Below are 15194 nucleotides of genomic sequence, written 5' to 3' on the forward strand. Positions count from 1 at the left end.
ATTTCATGCCACCAATAAACACTAAACAATGAATAATCCAATTCCTTCGTTATGCAGGAAGGTGCACTCTCTTTCTCCCCTAACAGTTAACATGAGTAGAGGACGACTTATGCAGAGCGTGTATGTTATGTGTGTCCCGTGAGCAAAAGAAATTGCCGCAAGAGTAAGTGAAGTAAAATTTTTGTTTGAACAACGCAAGACTGTTAACGTAGCGTTGGACAGAGAGTAGTGACAATAACAGAATTACTTTGAAACTCTGTCAGTGGATAACGTACACTTTTCTATAAATAAGATGCCAGTGTTACTGTCTATGAAATTTGTAGACAAAATTACACTCCTGGAAATTGAAATAAGAACACCGTGAATTCATTGTCCCAGGAAGGGGAAACTTTATTGACACATTCCTGGGGTCAGATACATCACATGATCACACTGACGGAACCACAGGCACATAGAGACAGGCAACAGAGCATGCACAATGTCGGCACTAGTACAGTGTATATCCACCTTTCGCAGCAATGCAGGCTGCTATTCTCCCATGGAGACGATAGTAGAGATGCTGGATGTAGTCCTGTGGAACGGCTTGCCATGCCATTTCCACCTGGCGCCTCAGTTGGACCAGCGTTCGTGCTGGACGTGCAGACAGCGTGAGACGACGCTTCATCCAGTCCCAAACATGCTCAATGGGGGACAGATCCGGAGATCTTGCTGGCCAGGGTAGTTGACTTACACCATCTAGAGCACGTTGGGTGGCACGGGATACATGCGGACGTGCATTGTCCTGTTGGAACAGCAAGTTCCCTTGCCGGTCTAGGAATGGTAGAACGATGGGTTCGATGACGGTTTGGATGTACCGTGCACTGTTCAGTGTCCCCTCGACGATCAATAGTGGTGTACGGCCAGTGTAGGAGATCGCTCCCCACACCATGATGCCGGGTCTTGGCCCTGTGTGCCTCGGTCGTATGCAGTCCTGATTGTGGCGCTCACCTGCACGACGCCAAACACGCATACGACCATCATTCGCACCAAGGCAGAAGCGACTCTCATCGCTGAAGACGACACGTCTCCATTCGTCCCTCCATTCACGCCTGTCGCGACACCACTGGAGGCGGGCTGCACGATGTTGGGGCGTGAGCGGAAGACGGCCTAACGGTGTGCGGGAACGTAGCCCAGCTTCATGGAGACGGTTGCGAATGGTCCTCGCCGATACCCCAGGAGCAACAGTGTCCCTAATTTGCTGGGAAGTGGCGGTGCGGTCCCCTACGGCTCTGCGTAGGATCCTACGGTCTTGGCGTGCATCCGTGCGTCGCTGCGGTCCGGTCCCAGGACACGGGCACGTGCACCTTCCGCCGACCACTAGCAACAACATCGATGTACTGTGGAGACCTCAAGCCCCACGTGTTGAGCAATTCGGCGGTACGTCCACCCGGCCTCCCGCATGCCCACTATACGCCCTCGCTCAAAGTCCGTCAACTGCACATACGGTTCACGTCGACGCTGTCGCGGCATGCTACCAGTGTTAAAGACTGCGATGGAGCTCCGTATGCCACGACAAACTGGCTGACACTGACGGTGGCGGTGTACAAATGCTGCGCAGCTAGCGCCATTCGACGGCCAACACCGCGGTTCCTGGTGTGTCCGCTGTGCCGTGCGTGTGATCATTGCTTGTACAGCCCTCTCGCAGTGTCCGGAGCAAGTATGGTGGGTCTGACACACCGGTGTCAATGTGTTCTTTTTTCCATTTCCAGGAGTGTATAAATAAGATGCCAGTGTTACTGTCTATGAAATTTATAGACAAAATTATGTATAACCAATGGCAGTTACAAGTCGAGCTGCCAGTACTTCGGTGTTGCAACAGTTCACAGAGTCCGTGCACAATCGGTAAATAATTGTAGACTCTGAAGTTAGCTACAAACATACCGGTGCCTGGCGACTTCCCAAGGCTGCAAAATGGTAAGTACCCATCCCGGAAAACATTTTTCAGTTCTGCAAGTGGTTTGAAGGCAGAATTTACGAAAGTTTAGAGTTCGTGGGAGCGGTTCATTTGTTTCAGCAGATGCTATTGAAAGTCAACGGTGCTGTAAGCGGCTTGAGTTGTATTATGGAGACTTTCTAGATACACTAGCTAACGTTGGTAGGGGACTGACTTTATATGGTGTTAATGAATGGTATTGTCTGTGATCTACATCTACATGTATACCCCGTAGGTCATCATACGGTGAGTGGTGGAGGATATGAAACTTCCTGGCAGATTAAAACTGTGTGCCCGACCGAGACTCGAACTCGGGACCTTAGCCTTTCGCGGGCAAGTGCTCTACCATCTGAGCTACCGAAGCACGACTCACGCCCGGTACTCACAGCTTTACTTCTGCCAGTACCTCGTCCCCTACCTTCCAAACTTTACAGAAGCTCTCCTGCGAATCTTGCAGAACTAGCACTCCTGAAACAAAGGATATTGCGGAGACATGGCTTAGCCACAGCCTGGGGGATGTTTCCAGAATGAGATTTTCACTCTGCAGCGGAGTGTGCGCTGATATGAAACTTCCTGGCAGATTAAAACTGTGTGCCCGACCGAGACTCGAACTCGGGACCTTTGCCTTTCGCCGGGCATGAGTCGTGCTTCGGTAGCTCAGATGGTAGAGCACTTGCCCGCGAAAGGCAAAGGTCCCGAGTTCGAGTCTCGGTCGGGCACACAGTTTTAATCTGCCAGGAAGTTTCATATCAGCGCACACTCCGCTGCAGAGTGAAAATCTCATTCTGGTGGAGGATACTTTGTGTACCATTGTCGCTTCCCCCCGTTTTCCTGTTCTAGTTCCAAATGGTTCGCGGAAAAACCAATTGCTATTAGACCTTCATTTATGCTCGAATCTCTCTGCTTTTACCTTCATGGGCCCTTCAGAAGATGTGCGTAGGAGAAAGCATAATATTGATTGACCCTTCAAGTATACGGTATGATGCAGAACGCCTCTCTTGCTTCGTGTGCCACTGGAGGTGCCTGAGCATCGCCGTGATGTTTTCGAGCTTACTAAATCTAAGAAAACGCGCTGCCCTTGTTTGGATCTTCTTCTTTCATCTGATACGGATGCCAGATTGGAGGGGAATATTCAAGCAGTGGTCGAACGGCGGTTTTGTAAGTTAACTCCTATGTGGATGGACTATACTTACTGAGAATTCTGACAAAGAATTTCATTCTGGCATCTACCTCGCCTTCGATTAGTTTTACGCAGTCGTTCAACTCTGAATCATTAGTAGGTCCATCTCTAAACTTACTGTATTTCTCAACAACATCTCATTGCATTTCCCTGGCATCGGAGAACTATTTAGAGTTGAACGATCTTGTTTCCAATAAAAAGGTACGCCATCTGAATAATATCGAAATTTCAGGGAATAGTTAGTGAATGCTCAAACACTTGCTCTTGGCTTTACAGCATGGTCTCTAATCTTTGCACTTGCCATCTTTAGCCTTTCTTTTTTGAGTCACAAGTCTTCTGAAAGGTTTTATGCGGCCCGCCACGAATTCCTCTCCTGCGCTAACCTCTTCATCTTAGAGAAGTACTTGCAACCTTCGCCCTCAATTCTTTGCTGGATGTATTCCAATCTTCGTCTTCCGTTACAATTTTTGACCTCTACAGCTCCCTCTTGTACCATGGAAGCCATTCCCTGATGTTTTTACACATTCCCTATTATCCTATCCGTTCTCCCTGTCAGTGTTTTCAATATATTCCTTTCCTCGCAGATTCTGCACGGAACATCCTCATTCCGTACCTCATGAGTCCACCTAATTTTCAAAATTAGTCTGTAGCACCACATCTTAAATATGCTTCGATTCTTTTCTGTTCCAATTTTCCCACAGTCCATTTCTCACTACTATACAATGCTGTGCCCCAAATGTACATTCTCAGAAATTTCTTCTTCAGATTACGGCCTATGTTTGATACTAGTAAACTGCTCTTGCCCAGGAATTCCTTTCTGCCAACACTAGTCTGTTTTTAATGTCCCCCTTGCTTTGCCCGTCATTGGTTATTTTGCTGCCTAGGCAGCAGAATTCCTTATTTTCACGTACTTCCTGACCATCAGTCATGATGTTAAGTTCCTCGCTATTCTCTTTTCTGTTACTTCTCATTACTTACGTCTTTCTTCGATTTACATTCAATCCAAATTCACTACTCTTTACAGTGTTCCTTTAATTTGCAGCAGATCATGTAATTCTTCTTCACATTCATGCTTGGTAGCAACATTAACGAATCGTAACACTGATATCCTTTCACCTTGAATTTTAATTCCACTTCTGAACGTTCCTTTTATTTCTGTCATTGCTTCTTAGATGTACAGACTGAACAGTAGGGGCGAAAGACTTTATTCTTGTCTCACACCATTTTTAATCGGAGCATTTCGTTCTTGGTGGTCCAGCCTTATTACTCCCTCTTGGCTCTAGTACATATTGTATAGCTTACCCAAACATTCCGCAGAATTTCGAACATCTCGCATCAGTTGACATGGTCCAATGCTTTTTCGAGGCTGACAAATCCTGATAACGTGTCTTTTCTTTTTTTTTTTTTTTAGTCTTGGTTCATTATGAACCGGAACGTCAGAATTGCCTCTCTGGTTCCTTTACCTTGCCTAACACCAAACTGATCGTCATCAACGACATCCTCAATATTCTTTTCCATTCTTTTGTATATTATTCTTGTAAGTAACTTTGCTCCATGAGCTGTAAAGCTGATAATGCTCTTGCAGTCTTCGGAATTGTGTGTATGATATTTCTTCCGAAAGTGGTATGTCGCCAGACTCATACACTCTACACACCAACGTGTATAGTCGTTTTGTTGCCACACACCCCAGTGATTTTAGAAATTCTAATGGAATGTTATCTACCCCTTATATGATCTTAAGCCCTCAAAACTCTCTTAAATTCTGATTCTAATACTGCATCCCCTATCTCTTGTAAATCTACTCCTGTTTTGTCTCTTACGAACCGTAAAAGATGAATTTCACTGCGAAAAACCATAAAAACACATAGAGGCTTTCGCCACACTTAAAGCCGTGCTTTTGTCCGAGTTCGACTGAATTTCATTTGGTGAAAAAGTATGGTTCAAATGGCTCTGAGCACTATGGGACTCAACTGCTGAGGTCATTAGTCCCCTAGAACTCAGAACTAGTTAAACCTAACTAACCTAAAGACATCACAAACATCCATGCCCGAGGCAGGATTCGAACCTGCGACCGTAGCGGTCTTGCGGTTCCAGACTGCAGCGCCTTTAACCGCACGGCCACTTCGGCCGGCAAAAAGTATGGAATCCATTCGTTTATGTAAAGTACAGAGTTATCACTGTTTATACGAGAGTAGAAAATGAAACTAAAGACAAGATGGACGATTCGAAGCATCGCGTCACGCGTGCACTAACAAAATCTCAATGTGCTAAAAGAATAACCACCACACTCTACTTGCAGAAAGACCAATATTACATTTCAAGTATGGACATGATACAGTAAACATTGTAGACCTCCTTGATGGCACAGGTCCCACAGACAACTGAGCATTAGTGAGATGGATATGGGACCAACGGGAGGTTGAGTAGATCTTGTGTACTCGTACACCTGAGCAGATCATTAGACCAGTGGAATCTTGGGTGCCTGAGGTCCACACGCTCTCTTTCATGCCTCTAGCATGTCAGTGGCGTACGAACTAACATGTGGACGCCGGATGGAACGATCGACCACCGATGACTGGACGAAGCCTGTAGCATCCAAAGTGACGAGTCACAACATTGTGACCACCTCCTTCACAGCGTGTCGGTCCACTTTTGGAACGCAGTGCCGCAGTGATATTGCACGGTGTGGATTCGGCAAGTCCGAGCGAGGTTTCCGAAGATATGTGGCCCCAGATGTCTACGTACAGCCAACACAGTTCCCGTAAATTACAAGCTGGTTGTCTGTGGGAGCGGAACTGAGACCAGATGGCGCCGTAATTGTTTTCCATCCAGTTCAGCTCAGGCGAATTTGATGGCCAAGACATTAACATTAGTTCATTATCAAGCTTCTCAAAAAACTGTAGTACAATTCTGAGACGCATCAGTTGGAAGATTCCATCACTATCTTGAAAACGCACGAAGCGATGGAGGTGCTCCGCATATTTGCTACCTTAGTCCACAGCGCACTTAGGAGCCTTGACGAATGTACTCCGCATCAGAAAACTGCCACAAGCGGTCTGGGTCCGATACGTGATGCGTGTTTCGAGAAGGTATTTGCATCGATGATGGCGTATAAGGACAGAACCATCAATGTAGTATAACAACAACCTTCATTCATCTGACCAGGCGACATGTTTCCGTTCCCACGACGCAGTGTAGACGTACACGTATCCCTTGCAACTGTGTCTGACAATGGACATCGGAGCTCCAAACTGAATAATGTGCGCCGACAGATGTGCTCCGAAACACATATTCCTGCATGAGCACTATAATCTGTCGTCAAGTCTGGCACAGAGTACTGTCCTGTGTTGAGGTGTGGTCGTCCATAACTTCGGCGGCTACTCTTTGTTTCACCGTCCTGCAACTACTTTGGATAGAGGTCACGGCTGCAGCACGGGAACAGCCGTTTGCGAGATGTTCTTTTCCAGCCGCCGGATCACAATAATCAGCATTTATTAAAACTTATGTCAGTGTACCTCCCCATTCCATCAGTGTATAGTCGCTAGAATAATTCTCCATTCTCCTTACCGCAGCTAAGTGCCCGTAACTTCACTAGACGATAGAAATATCTAAAGAGCTGCTGTTGTGTTAAATAACTGTTTCCGCAGTGTAAATAGCCAGTAGTGGACTAGCAAACGCATACTTTTGTACTGATTAATCCATTGGCTTCAATTCTGGACAAATAAGCAGTACCTCTTCTATGGTTACAAATTCATGGTGATTTGCACTATACAGTATTAAACTAAAGCTGGGTGAAAACATATTTTTATCCTATTCTATGGCTGTTTTTATGGTTCTGTATCTCAGTCACTAAAAACGGAACCCTAATCGGATCATGTTGTCTTTCTGTCTGCTTGTCCATCCCTTGGTTCAAATGATACAAATGGCTCTAAACACTATGTGACTGAGGTCATTAGTCCCCTAGACTGAGAACTAACCTAAGGACATCACACACATCCATGCCCGAGGTATGCTGCGACCTTAACAGCAGCGCGGTTCCGGCTGACCGAACGTTAAAAACCCTTTTTTTTACGAACGAGCTGAAATTTATGCTTGCTAAGGTCTACATTGTATAAGGTGTACAAATTGTAAGCTTCTAAGTCAATGCAATCACAGGACACCGCTATTTATGTCACACATTTTTATACAAACTCACTCGTCAAAACATATAGAGCACTTCTCGTTGGCCTAGAATGATAAAACGTGGCAAAAGCGAGTTTGCACAGTGAAAGTAAAGGGAAAAATATCTGAAAATTGGAAATCTATGGCTATATTACACGAAACACATCACTGTCATTTGTTGTAGTACGACTGTCTGTCAGTCCATATGTTAAGCCCCCTTCTCTCAGAAAAGGGTAGACGTGTCACGCTGAAATTTGTGTCGTAGCTCCTTGGCAGTGTAATAAATGTAAACTTCTGAGTCAATGCAATGAAAAGATATGGCCATTTATGTCATATTTTGATGCTCGCAACCCACTCATTCAAAGCTACAAGACAATTCCCCTTAACCTAGAATCCCCAAATTAGACGACAGGCATATTTTCATTGTATGGCTAAAGGGAAAAATTCGAAAATTATTAAATTGTAGTTATATCACATGAAACTAGATGTTACTTCGCCTGTGAAAAGCATGTTGTTATTGTTGTTGTTGTGTTGAGGTCTTCAGTCCAGAGACTGGTTTGATGCAGCTCTCCACGCTGCTCTATCCTGTGCAAGCTGCTACATCTCCCAGTACCTACTGCACCCTACATCCAACTGAATCTGTTCAGTGTATTCATCTCTTGGTCTTCCTCTACGACTTTTACCCTACACGCTGCCCTCCAGTGCTAAATTGGTGATCGCTTGATCCCTCAGAAGATGCCCTACCTACCGATCCCTTCTTCCAGTCAAGTTGTGCCACAAACTTCTGTTCTCCCCAATTCTATTCAATACCTCCTCTTTAGTTATGTGATCTACCCATTTAATCTTCAGCATTCTTCTGTAGCACCACATTTCAAAAGCTTCTGTTCTATTCTTGTCGAAATTGTTTATCGTCCATGTTTCACTTCCATACATGGCTAAACTCCATACCGAAATTCGATGAGAGGCAAGTTTTCATAGTATTCGTAGAGGGAAAAATCCGAAAATTGTTAAATTGTAGCTATATCACATAATACTAGATTTTACTTCGTCTGTGAAAAGCACAAGAGAAAATATTACTGCATGGAATCATAAATTGCAAGTTTTACTCATGTTTTATTTAATAAGTAAATAGAAAGATTTTATTGAACATTCTCTCTCTACGTATGTAAACTGAAGTACCTTGCACGCTCCGTTTTGTGTATCGCAGGTTGACTCAGCGACTACTGTCCAAATTTTGATACAATCTTGGAAGTCCCGGGATCATTATCTGGTCAGTATCGATATCGACGACAGGGTAATAGCGACGAAACTTGCGCTTTCCGGGGTGGATGAGATTTCGACACACACAGTGCCCGATTCCTACGCTAATTTCCCCAATTTTGTTACCAACGTTCCTCTTCTAGACATTGAATAGGCAATCTCTAGCGATAAGACGCACACTTTTGCTCGCAAATGGCTTACACCTCAGCTCCTGCGATAGGCGAATTATATTCCAAGCGCATTTTCGAGCAGTTCCCAGCGTTCGAGATGACCCACTTCCCTTATAAGAAGAACAGCTACTCGCTTCACAAGTTCGATTAACGAGCACCAAAAATGCCACGAAGATGCCCATCCACCTCCAGTGGTAACACTCCGTGTGCCTTACTCTTAAATTTCGTAAGTGGGGCAACCAAAGTAATGCTGCATATCTCTCAGTGAATGACGTGTAAATGGGGCGAGTGCCGGTTGTGCAGGAAGTACCCTTCACCTCTCTCCTTGACGTGACTTGCGGAGAACGATTTCGTTTCAGATTTCAGATTGTTGGCCTATCAGTGTTCACCTGTCTGAGTACTTGCTTACGAAAGACAGTTCCTCAGCCGGCCTGGGTGACAGAGCGGTTCTAGGCGCTACAGTCTGGAACCGTGCGACCGCTACGGTCGCAGGTTCGAAACCTGCCTCGGACATGGATGTGTGTGTGATGTCCTTAGGTTAGTTGGGTTTAAGTAGTTCTAAGTTCTAGGGGACTGATGACCTCAGATGTTAAGTCCCATAGCGCTCAGAGCCATTTGAACCATTTGAACAGTTCTTCAGCCTACCTGCGTATATGCGCCTGTTGGGGTCCGATATGTAGAGGAAATTGTTGATGGCCTCTTGAGGCGCGGTGACGGGGGCGGCGGGGTCCCCCGAGTGGCAGGCCTGGTGCGCCAGGTACAGGAAGAGCGGCCTCTCCGTGTCGTGCTCCAGGATGAGCCGCTCCGCCTCCTCCGTGTAGACGTCCGTGGAGTAGCGGCCGGCGTACTCCCACGCCGTCGTCAGGTTCTTCCACAGGATGTAGCCGTTCAGCTCCTGTAAGGAAGAAAAAGCCAGATTCGTAGAGTGCTTTGATGAATTACGTTGCGGCCTGAGCTTCAGCCAGGCTTTCTCAACCAAGATGTGCGGGCCAGCCACCAACGTACTTACTCTGGTGGCCCCTGCAGAAACGCCGACACAGCATCCTGGAAGTCGACGTTCTGCCGCCATTAATTCACTTTGCTGTAATTAATACAACTACAGGGCTATAAGGCCGGGGTCGAAGGGATTTCAGTTTAACGCACGACGTGCCGTCCCCATCTGCAGAGGACATTTTCAACAAGGACCGTAGCTTTGCTGAATGTCCGATTCACACCCTGCCTCGTTATTGACCACGGGAAAGTTCCGCTTCCGCGAGCTTCCGCACAGAGACGTGACGCCACATGTTTCGAATACGCCGGCACAATTGGCCTTTGTCGACTGCCGGCGTCCGCTGTTTCTATCAACCCACGGTGCTTCAAAATGGTTCAAATGGCTGTAAGCGCTATGGGAGATCATCAGTCCCCTGAGACATAGAACTACTTCAACCTAAGGACATCATACAATCCCATGCACGAGGCAAGATTCGAACCTGCGACTGCAGCAGCAGGGCGGTTCCGGACTGAAGAGCCTAGAGCCGCTCGGCCACAGCGGCCGGTCAACCCATGCTGGTAGACTGGAACATATCTTTTCAGTACCGGAATCAAAATTTCAATCAATTTCACGCCCTCCTCCTTGCTATTGAAATTCTTGGCGTGTTTCACAATCTCTAAGGCTTTTCTGTATAGCCTTCCGTGGTATCCGCTTGTGGCTGCCGGTACTTGAATCCTATCAAAATGAATGTGGTGGTCTCCTTGTTGTAAGGCATGTTCCGCAACAGCTGATCCGTCAGTCTGTTCCCTTCTGCAATTGCCCTTGTGCTCTTCGAGTCGTTTTTTGACAGTTCGTTTTGTACTAGCCACGTACACCTCCCCACAACTACACGGAATCCTATAAATTCCAGCATTTTCCAGAGGTTAGCGAGCATTCTTGGCCGATTTTAGGTCGGTGTGTAAATTACCACTATGTTCCGCTTTATTAGGTAGATAGCACCAAGGCCAAACAGAAAGGCCTTAGAGATTGTGAAACACCCCAGGAAATTTAATATGAAAGAGGAGGGTGTGAAATTGAATGAAATTTGGATTCCGGTGATGAAGAAGACATCTACCTGTCTTTCGCCATGGGATGATAATAACAGCGGGCGACGACAGTCGACAACGGCCAACTGCCCTGGCGTATTCAAAACATGTGATGTCACGCCTCTGAGCGTAAGCGGAATTTTGCTGTAATCAGTACCGAGCCAGGGTGTGAATCGGACATTCAACGAAGCTACGATCCCCCTCTAAAATGACCTCCAATGCAATCAAAAGATATGGCCATTTATGTCACATATTTTGATGCTCGCAACCCACCCACTCAAAACTACAGGACAATTCCCCTCAACCTAGAATCCCGAAATTCGACGAGAGGCCAGTTTTCATAGTACAGGCAAAGGGAAAAATCCGAAAATTATTAAATTCTAATTGTATCACATGAAACTAGATTTTAATTTTAAAGTGAAATGCCTTCGACCACGCCATAATAGGCCAGGATATTTTATTAATTGTGACAATGCCGGCCTTGAAAATTTACATTTTACAACTTGACGTCGTTCAACACAGAGCAGAACAAAGTGTCGTTTCCTCAGCCGAGTGTTTGACGTGAGACTATCACCAACCGTAACACATCTGGCCGCAGGGAGAGGGAATGCTCGCAGCTCCGACCATAGCAGTATTACCTCGTTGCCGTGCTCTGGACCGACATAAACTCCGCGCTCTTTATCGGCTGAAGCAACTCTGCCCTCATCGAGAACCACCAAGGTAAACGTGCTGTTCTACGATATTACAGGTAGCAATGACTATTCCGGCTTTCGAGCTGGATCCACTGGGTTGAAGTTGCTCAGATCCCACTGTCACTCAGCGTACCAGCTGGTCTCCAACCATCTTGAGTTCAGCTTGGGGCTACTGCAAGTTTCTGGTAGGTGCACGCTTCTGCCAGGTGTCTATACAAGCCTTATGTTACAAGAGCTAATACGGTGAGTGGTCAGCAAGGAGACGGTGCCGAAAGCCACAGTAGCGCTGCAGTGGCCTTACGCCATTCGTGACGTCACTGACTGTCTCGCAGCCACAATCTAAAACTGGGACACAACTGTAAGAGTCGTGTACGGAAGGCATTAACTAATAAAAATATTTTACTAGTACTGAGCGTAAAGGAGGAAGCAGATTGGTGGAAAGAGTACACTGACTGCCTCTGAAATCAGCGGGGGGAAACTGGTTTGATGGTGAGACAGAGGAAGAACTCAGAATCGATACGGAAGACATAGGGGACCCAGTATTACGAGTTTAAAAGATCTTTCGAATTATGACGATCAAATAAGGCAGAAGAGAAACATAATCTTCCTTCAGAATGTGTATAATCATTGTGGACAACTGACAACAAAGCGACTATTGAAGATGATGTGTAGAAAAGATGAGTGTGGAGATATACCATCAAGGTGTCAAATAAAGATATGAGCCACACATTCAGAGAGACATTAAAAGCAGGTAAGTGCGTGATCTATCACGCAAACATGCTAGGCCTGGCAGATGCATCGAAATTACTGACAAATATTATATATAGAATATTGCAAAAGACAATTAATAATCTCTTAGATGACGATCACATCAGCTTTGGGACTGGTAAAGGTACCAGATAAGCAGTTCTGACGTTGTGGTTGATGATGGAAACAACGCTGAAGAAAAATCAAGGATCTTTTATACGGACTTGTCGACCTGCAAAAGCGTTCCACAATGTAAAATAGGGCTGGATGTTCGAAATCAGAAAAAAATTGGGGTAAGCTCCAGGCAAAGATGGGTAATATACAGTATGTGGAAGAACCAAGAGGGAAGACTAAGCCTAGAAGACCAAGGAGTTAGTGACTGGATTAAGAAGTGTGTAAGATGGGGATGTACTCCTTCGACCTTACTGTTCATACTGTATAACGAAGAAGCAATGACGGAAATAAAAGAATGTTTCAAGAACGGAAATAAAATTGAGGTTCAAATTATGTCAATGATAAGATTTCCTGATGACATTGCTAACCTCGGTGCAAGTGAAGAAGAATCACAGGATGTTATGAATGGAATGATATGTATAATGAGTACAGATTATGCAGTGGGAATAAATCGAAGAAAGTAGAGGAAATAAGAACAGAAAGAAACTTAACATCAGAACTAAAGTCACGAAATAGATGAAGTTAAAGAATTCTGGTACCTAGGAATCAAAATGGCACATGATGAGCAAGGACATAAAAAGGAGACTAGCACTGGCAAAAAGAGCATTTCCGGCCTAGGTGGACCTATACGGTAAGGAATGAGGAGGTTCTCAGCATAATCGGCGAGAAAAGGAGTATAAGGGGAACACGGACAAGAAGAAGAGACAGGTTGCAAGAGCATTTGTTAAGGTATCAGGGAATAACCTGCATGCAACTACAGGGAGCTGCAGAAGGTAACAACTGTACGGGAAGACAGAGATTGAAATAGATCCAGCAAATAATTGACGGCATAGGTTGCAATTGCTACTCTGAGATGAAAAGGTTGGCTCACTGTCTCAGGAGAGGAATTCGTAGCAGGGTGCATGAAACAGAAAAAAACAGTAAAAAAAAAACTTTCAGTAAACATGGGCTGTAAAGTGCATACTTAAGTTCTACGAACACTTGTCCATCCTCAGTATTGTGAAACACGTCTCAAGTCTCTTTTACTGAATAAGTGGCCATAGCTCCTAACGTACGCATGTCAGAACCTATATTTCTTGTTTTGGCCCACATTGTCTCCTGGCAAAACACGGAAATAAAAGAGTTTTCAGAAGAAAAGATCTGTTTCACAGTACTGAAGAAGCGCTCATAGATGCTCATAGGTTCTGAGGTGCGCTGTTTAGAGTACATGATTAATGAGACATTTATGTTTCTAATACCGTTTACTTTCAGCTGTATGAGTTTGCGCTGATGAGTATACTACACCCTACAGAGTTATGATACACCCTGTAGAGATTGCATGAATTAACAAGGGATCTTAAACAATTCGTATTTGGAGAGGAAATGGGAAATACATGTAGAATTTTTTCTTTATGTCATGTTCCGTGGGAGAAAATTGAGGAGCAGGTCTCCATTGTCGGGCAACGAGTCAGTACATGAATTTACAACATAAGAGTAATTTCAGACAAAATGAAACTTACTTGAATGCTGTTCATACGACAAACCACAAGTTTAAATAAACGTAATCAACAACGTAACACAGGAATTTGCTTGATTTTTTAAAAACATTTTCCAGGAGTTCCTCGACAGAATAGAGGGCAATAAGGAAACTCTTCAGTACAGATTCTGAAGTCCGTGTATTACTGGGAAGCTTTTGTAGATCTTGTGGCAGCTTACTGAACACGAATGCAGCAGAATACTGAACGCCTCTTTTCGCAAGAAATAAGGAGACGCGTTCCTAATGCAAATTGGATTTATGCGTAGTGTTGACAGAGTGAAAGTTGCTAACTCTTGGGCATAAGCTGATATTCTTAACAGCAAACGACATTAAATAAAATGTCTATTGAAAGGCCGATGGCAGGATTCCCAGGCTACTGAGCATCTGTCGAGAAGAGGTTCACAGACTTACATCTCATATTGCTCGAACCGCCAGTTTGTGAGCCAAATCAGAAGAGTTACCCAAAAAAATAATACTACACGTCATTAAGGAAAGAAAATAAGCAACGTGTTAAATTGTTACTTATTTCAGATCCTGTTCTAATGCTAAATAAATCAGCCTTTAATTTTTGAACAAGATCCTGAAAATGGGCTTTCCACAACAACTTAGGATCTATATGAACGCCTACGAATTTGACTTGTTCAGTCTCACTAATCAAATGTCCACTCTGTGTAATCAGTATATCAGTCATAGTTGAATTGTGACTTAGAAACTATAAAAACTGATTTTTACTTTGATTTAACATAAATTTATTTTCTGTTTGTCATTATCTTATGTCTACTGCATTGCATGATACTGTGTCAGTACTGCAATAACGTCCTTCCATACCAAGCTGGTGTCATGAGCAAACAAATATCTTAGAATCCGCTATAACATTAGAGAGCGTATTATTTATGTAAATAAGAAACAGTAGCGGCCCCATCGCCGACCTCTAGGAGAGACCCCACTTAACTGTGCCCATTGGGACTGCACATCATAGCCACTCAAAGTACTGCGTGGAATGACTTTCTGCTGTCTGTTCTTAAAGCAAAAGATGAACCACTTGTTAGCTTCCTCCCCCCCCCCCCCCCCTCCCCTGTAGTATTCCACAATGGTTCAACTTTTGTGATAAACAAAATCAAAGATATTAGCGAAACCGAAGTAAGTGCCTAGCAGTCGCAGCCTTTGATTTAGTCCGTCCACAGCCTCTCAGTGAAAAAAGAATGTATCATTTTCAGTTGTTAAACTTCTTCTAAGACCATACTGTACATTTAACAGCTAATTACAT

At 44.6% G+C, this 15194-nt stretch overlaps 1 protein-coding gene across 1 annotated transcript in view; it reads right to left on the bottom strand.

The window, feature by feature from the left end:
* The window catches only part of LOC126174741 (arylsulfatase B-like), a 107384-nt gene that overhangs the window by 49675 nt on the left and 42515 nt on the right, over positions 1-15194 (bottom strand). Inside the window, exon 5 of the mRNA XM_049921061.1 lies at positions 9389-9638. Coding sequence (XP_049777018.1) covers positions 9389-9638 — 250 coding nt within the window. The remainder of the gene's footprint in view (positions 1-9388; positions 9639-15194) is intronic.

Source organism: Schistocerca cancellata, chromosome 3 (genome assembly GCF_023864275.1).
Source record: "Schistocerca cancellata isolate TAMUIC-IGC-003103 chromosome 3, iqSchCanc2.1, whole genome shotgun sequence".
Classification (NCBI taxonomy): Eukaryota; Metazoa; Arthropoda; class Insecta; order Orthoptera; family Acrididae; genus Schistocerca; species Schistocerca cancellata.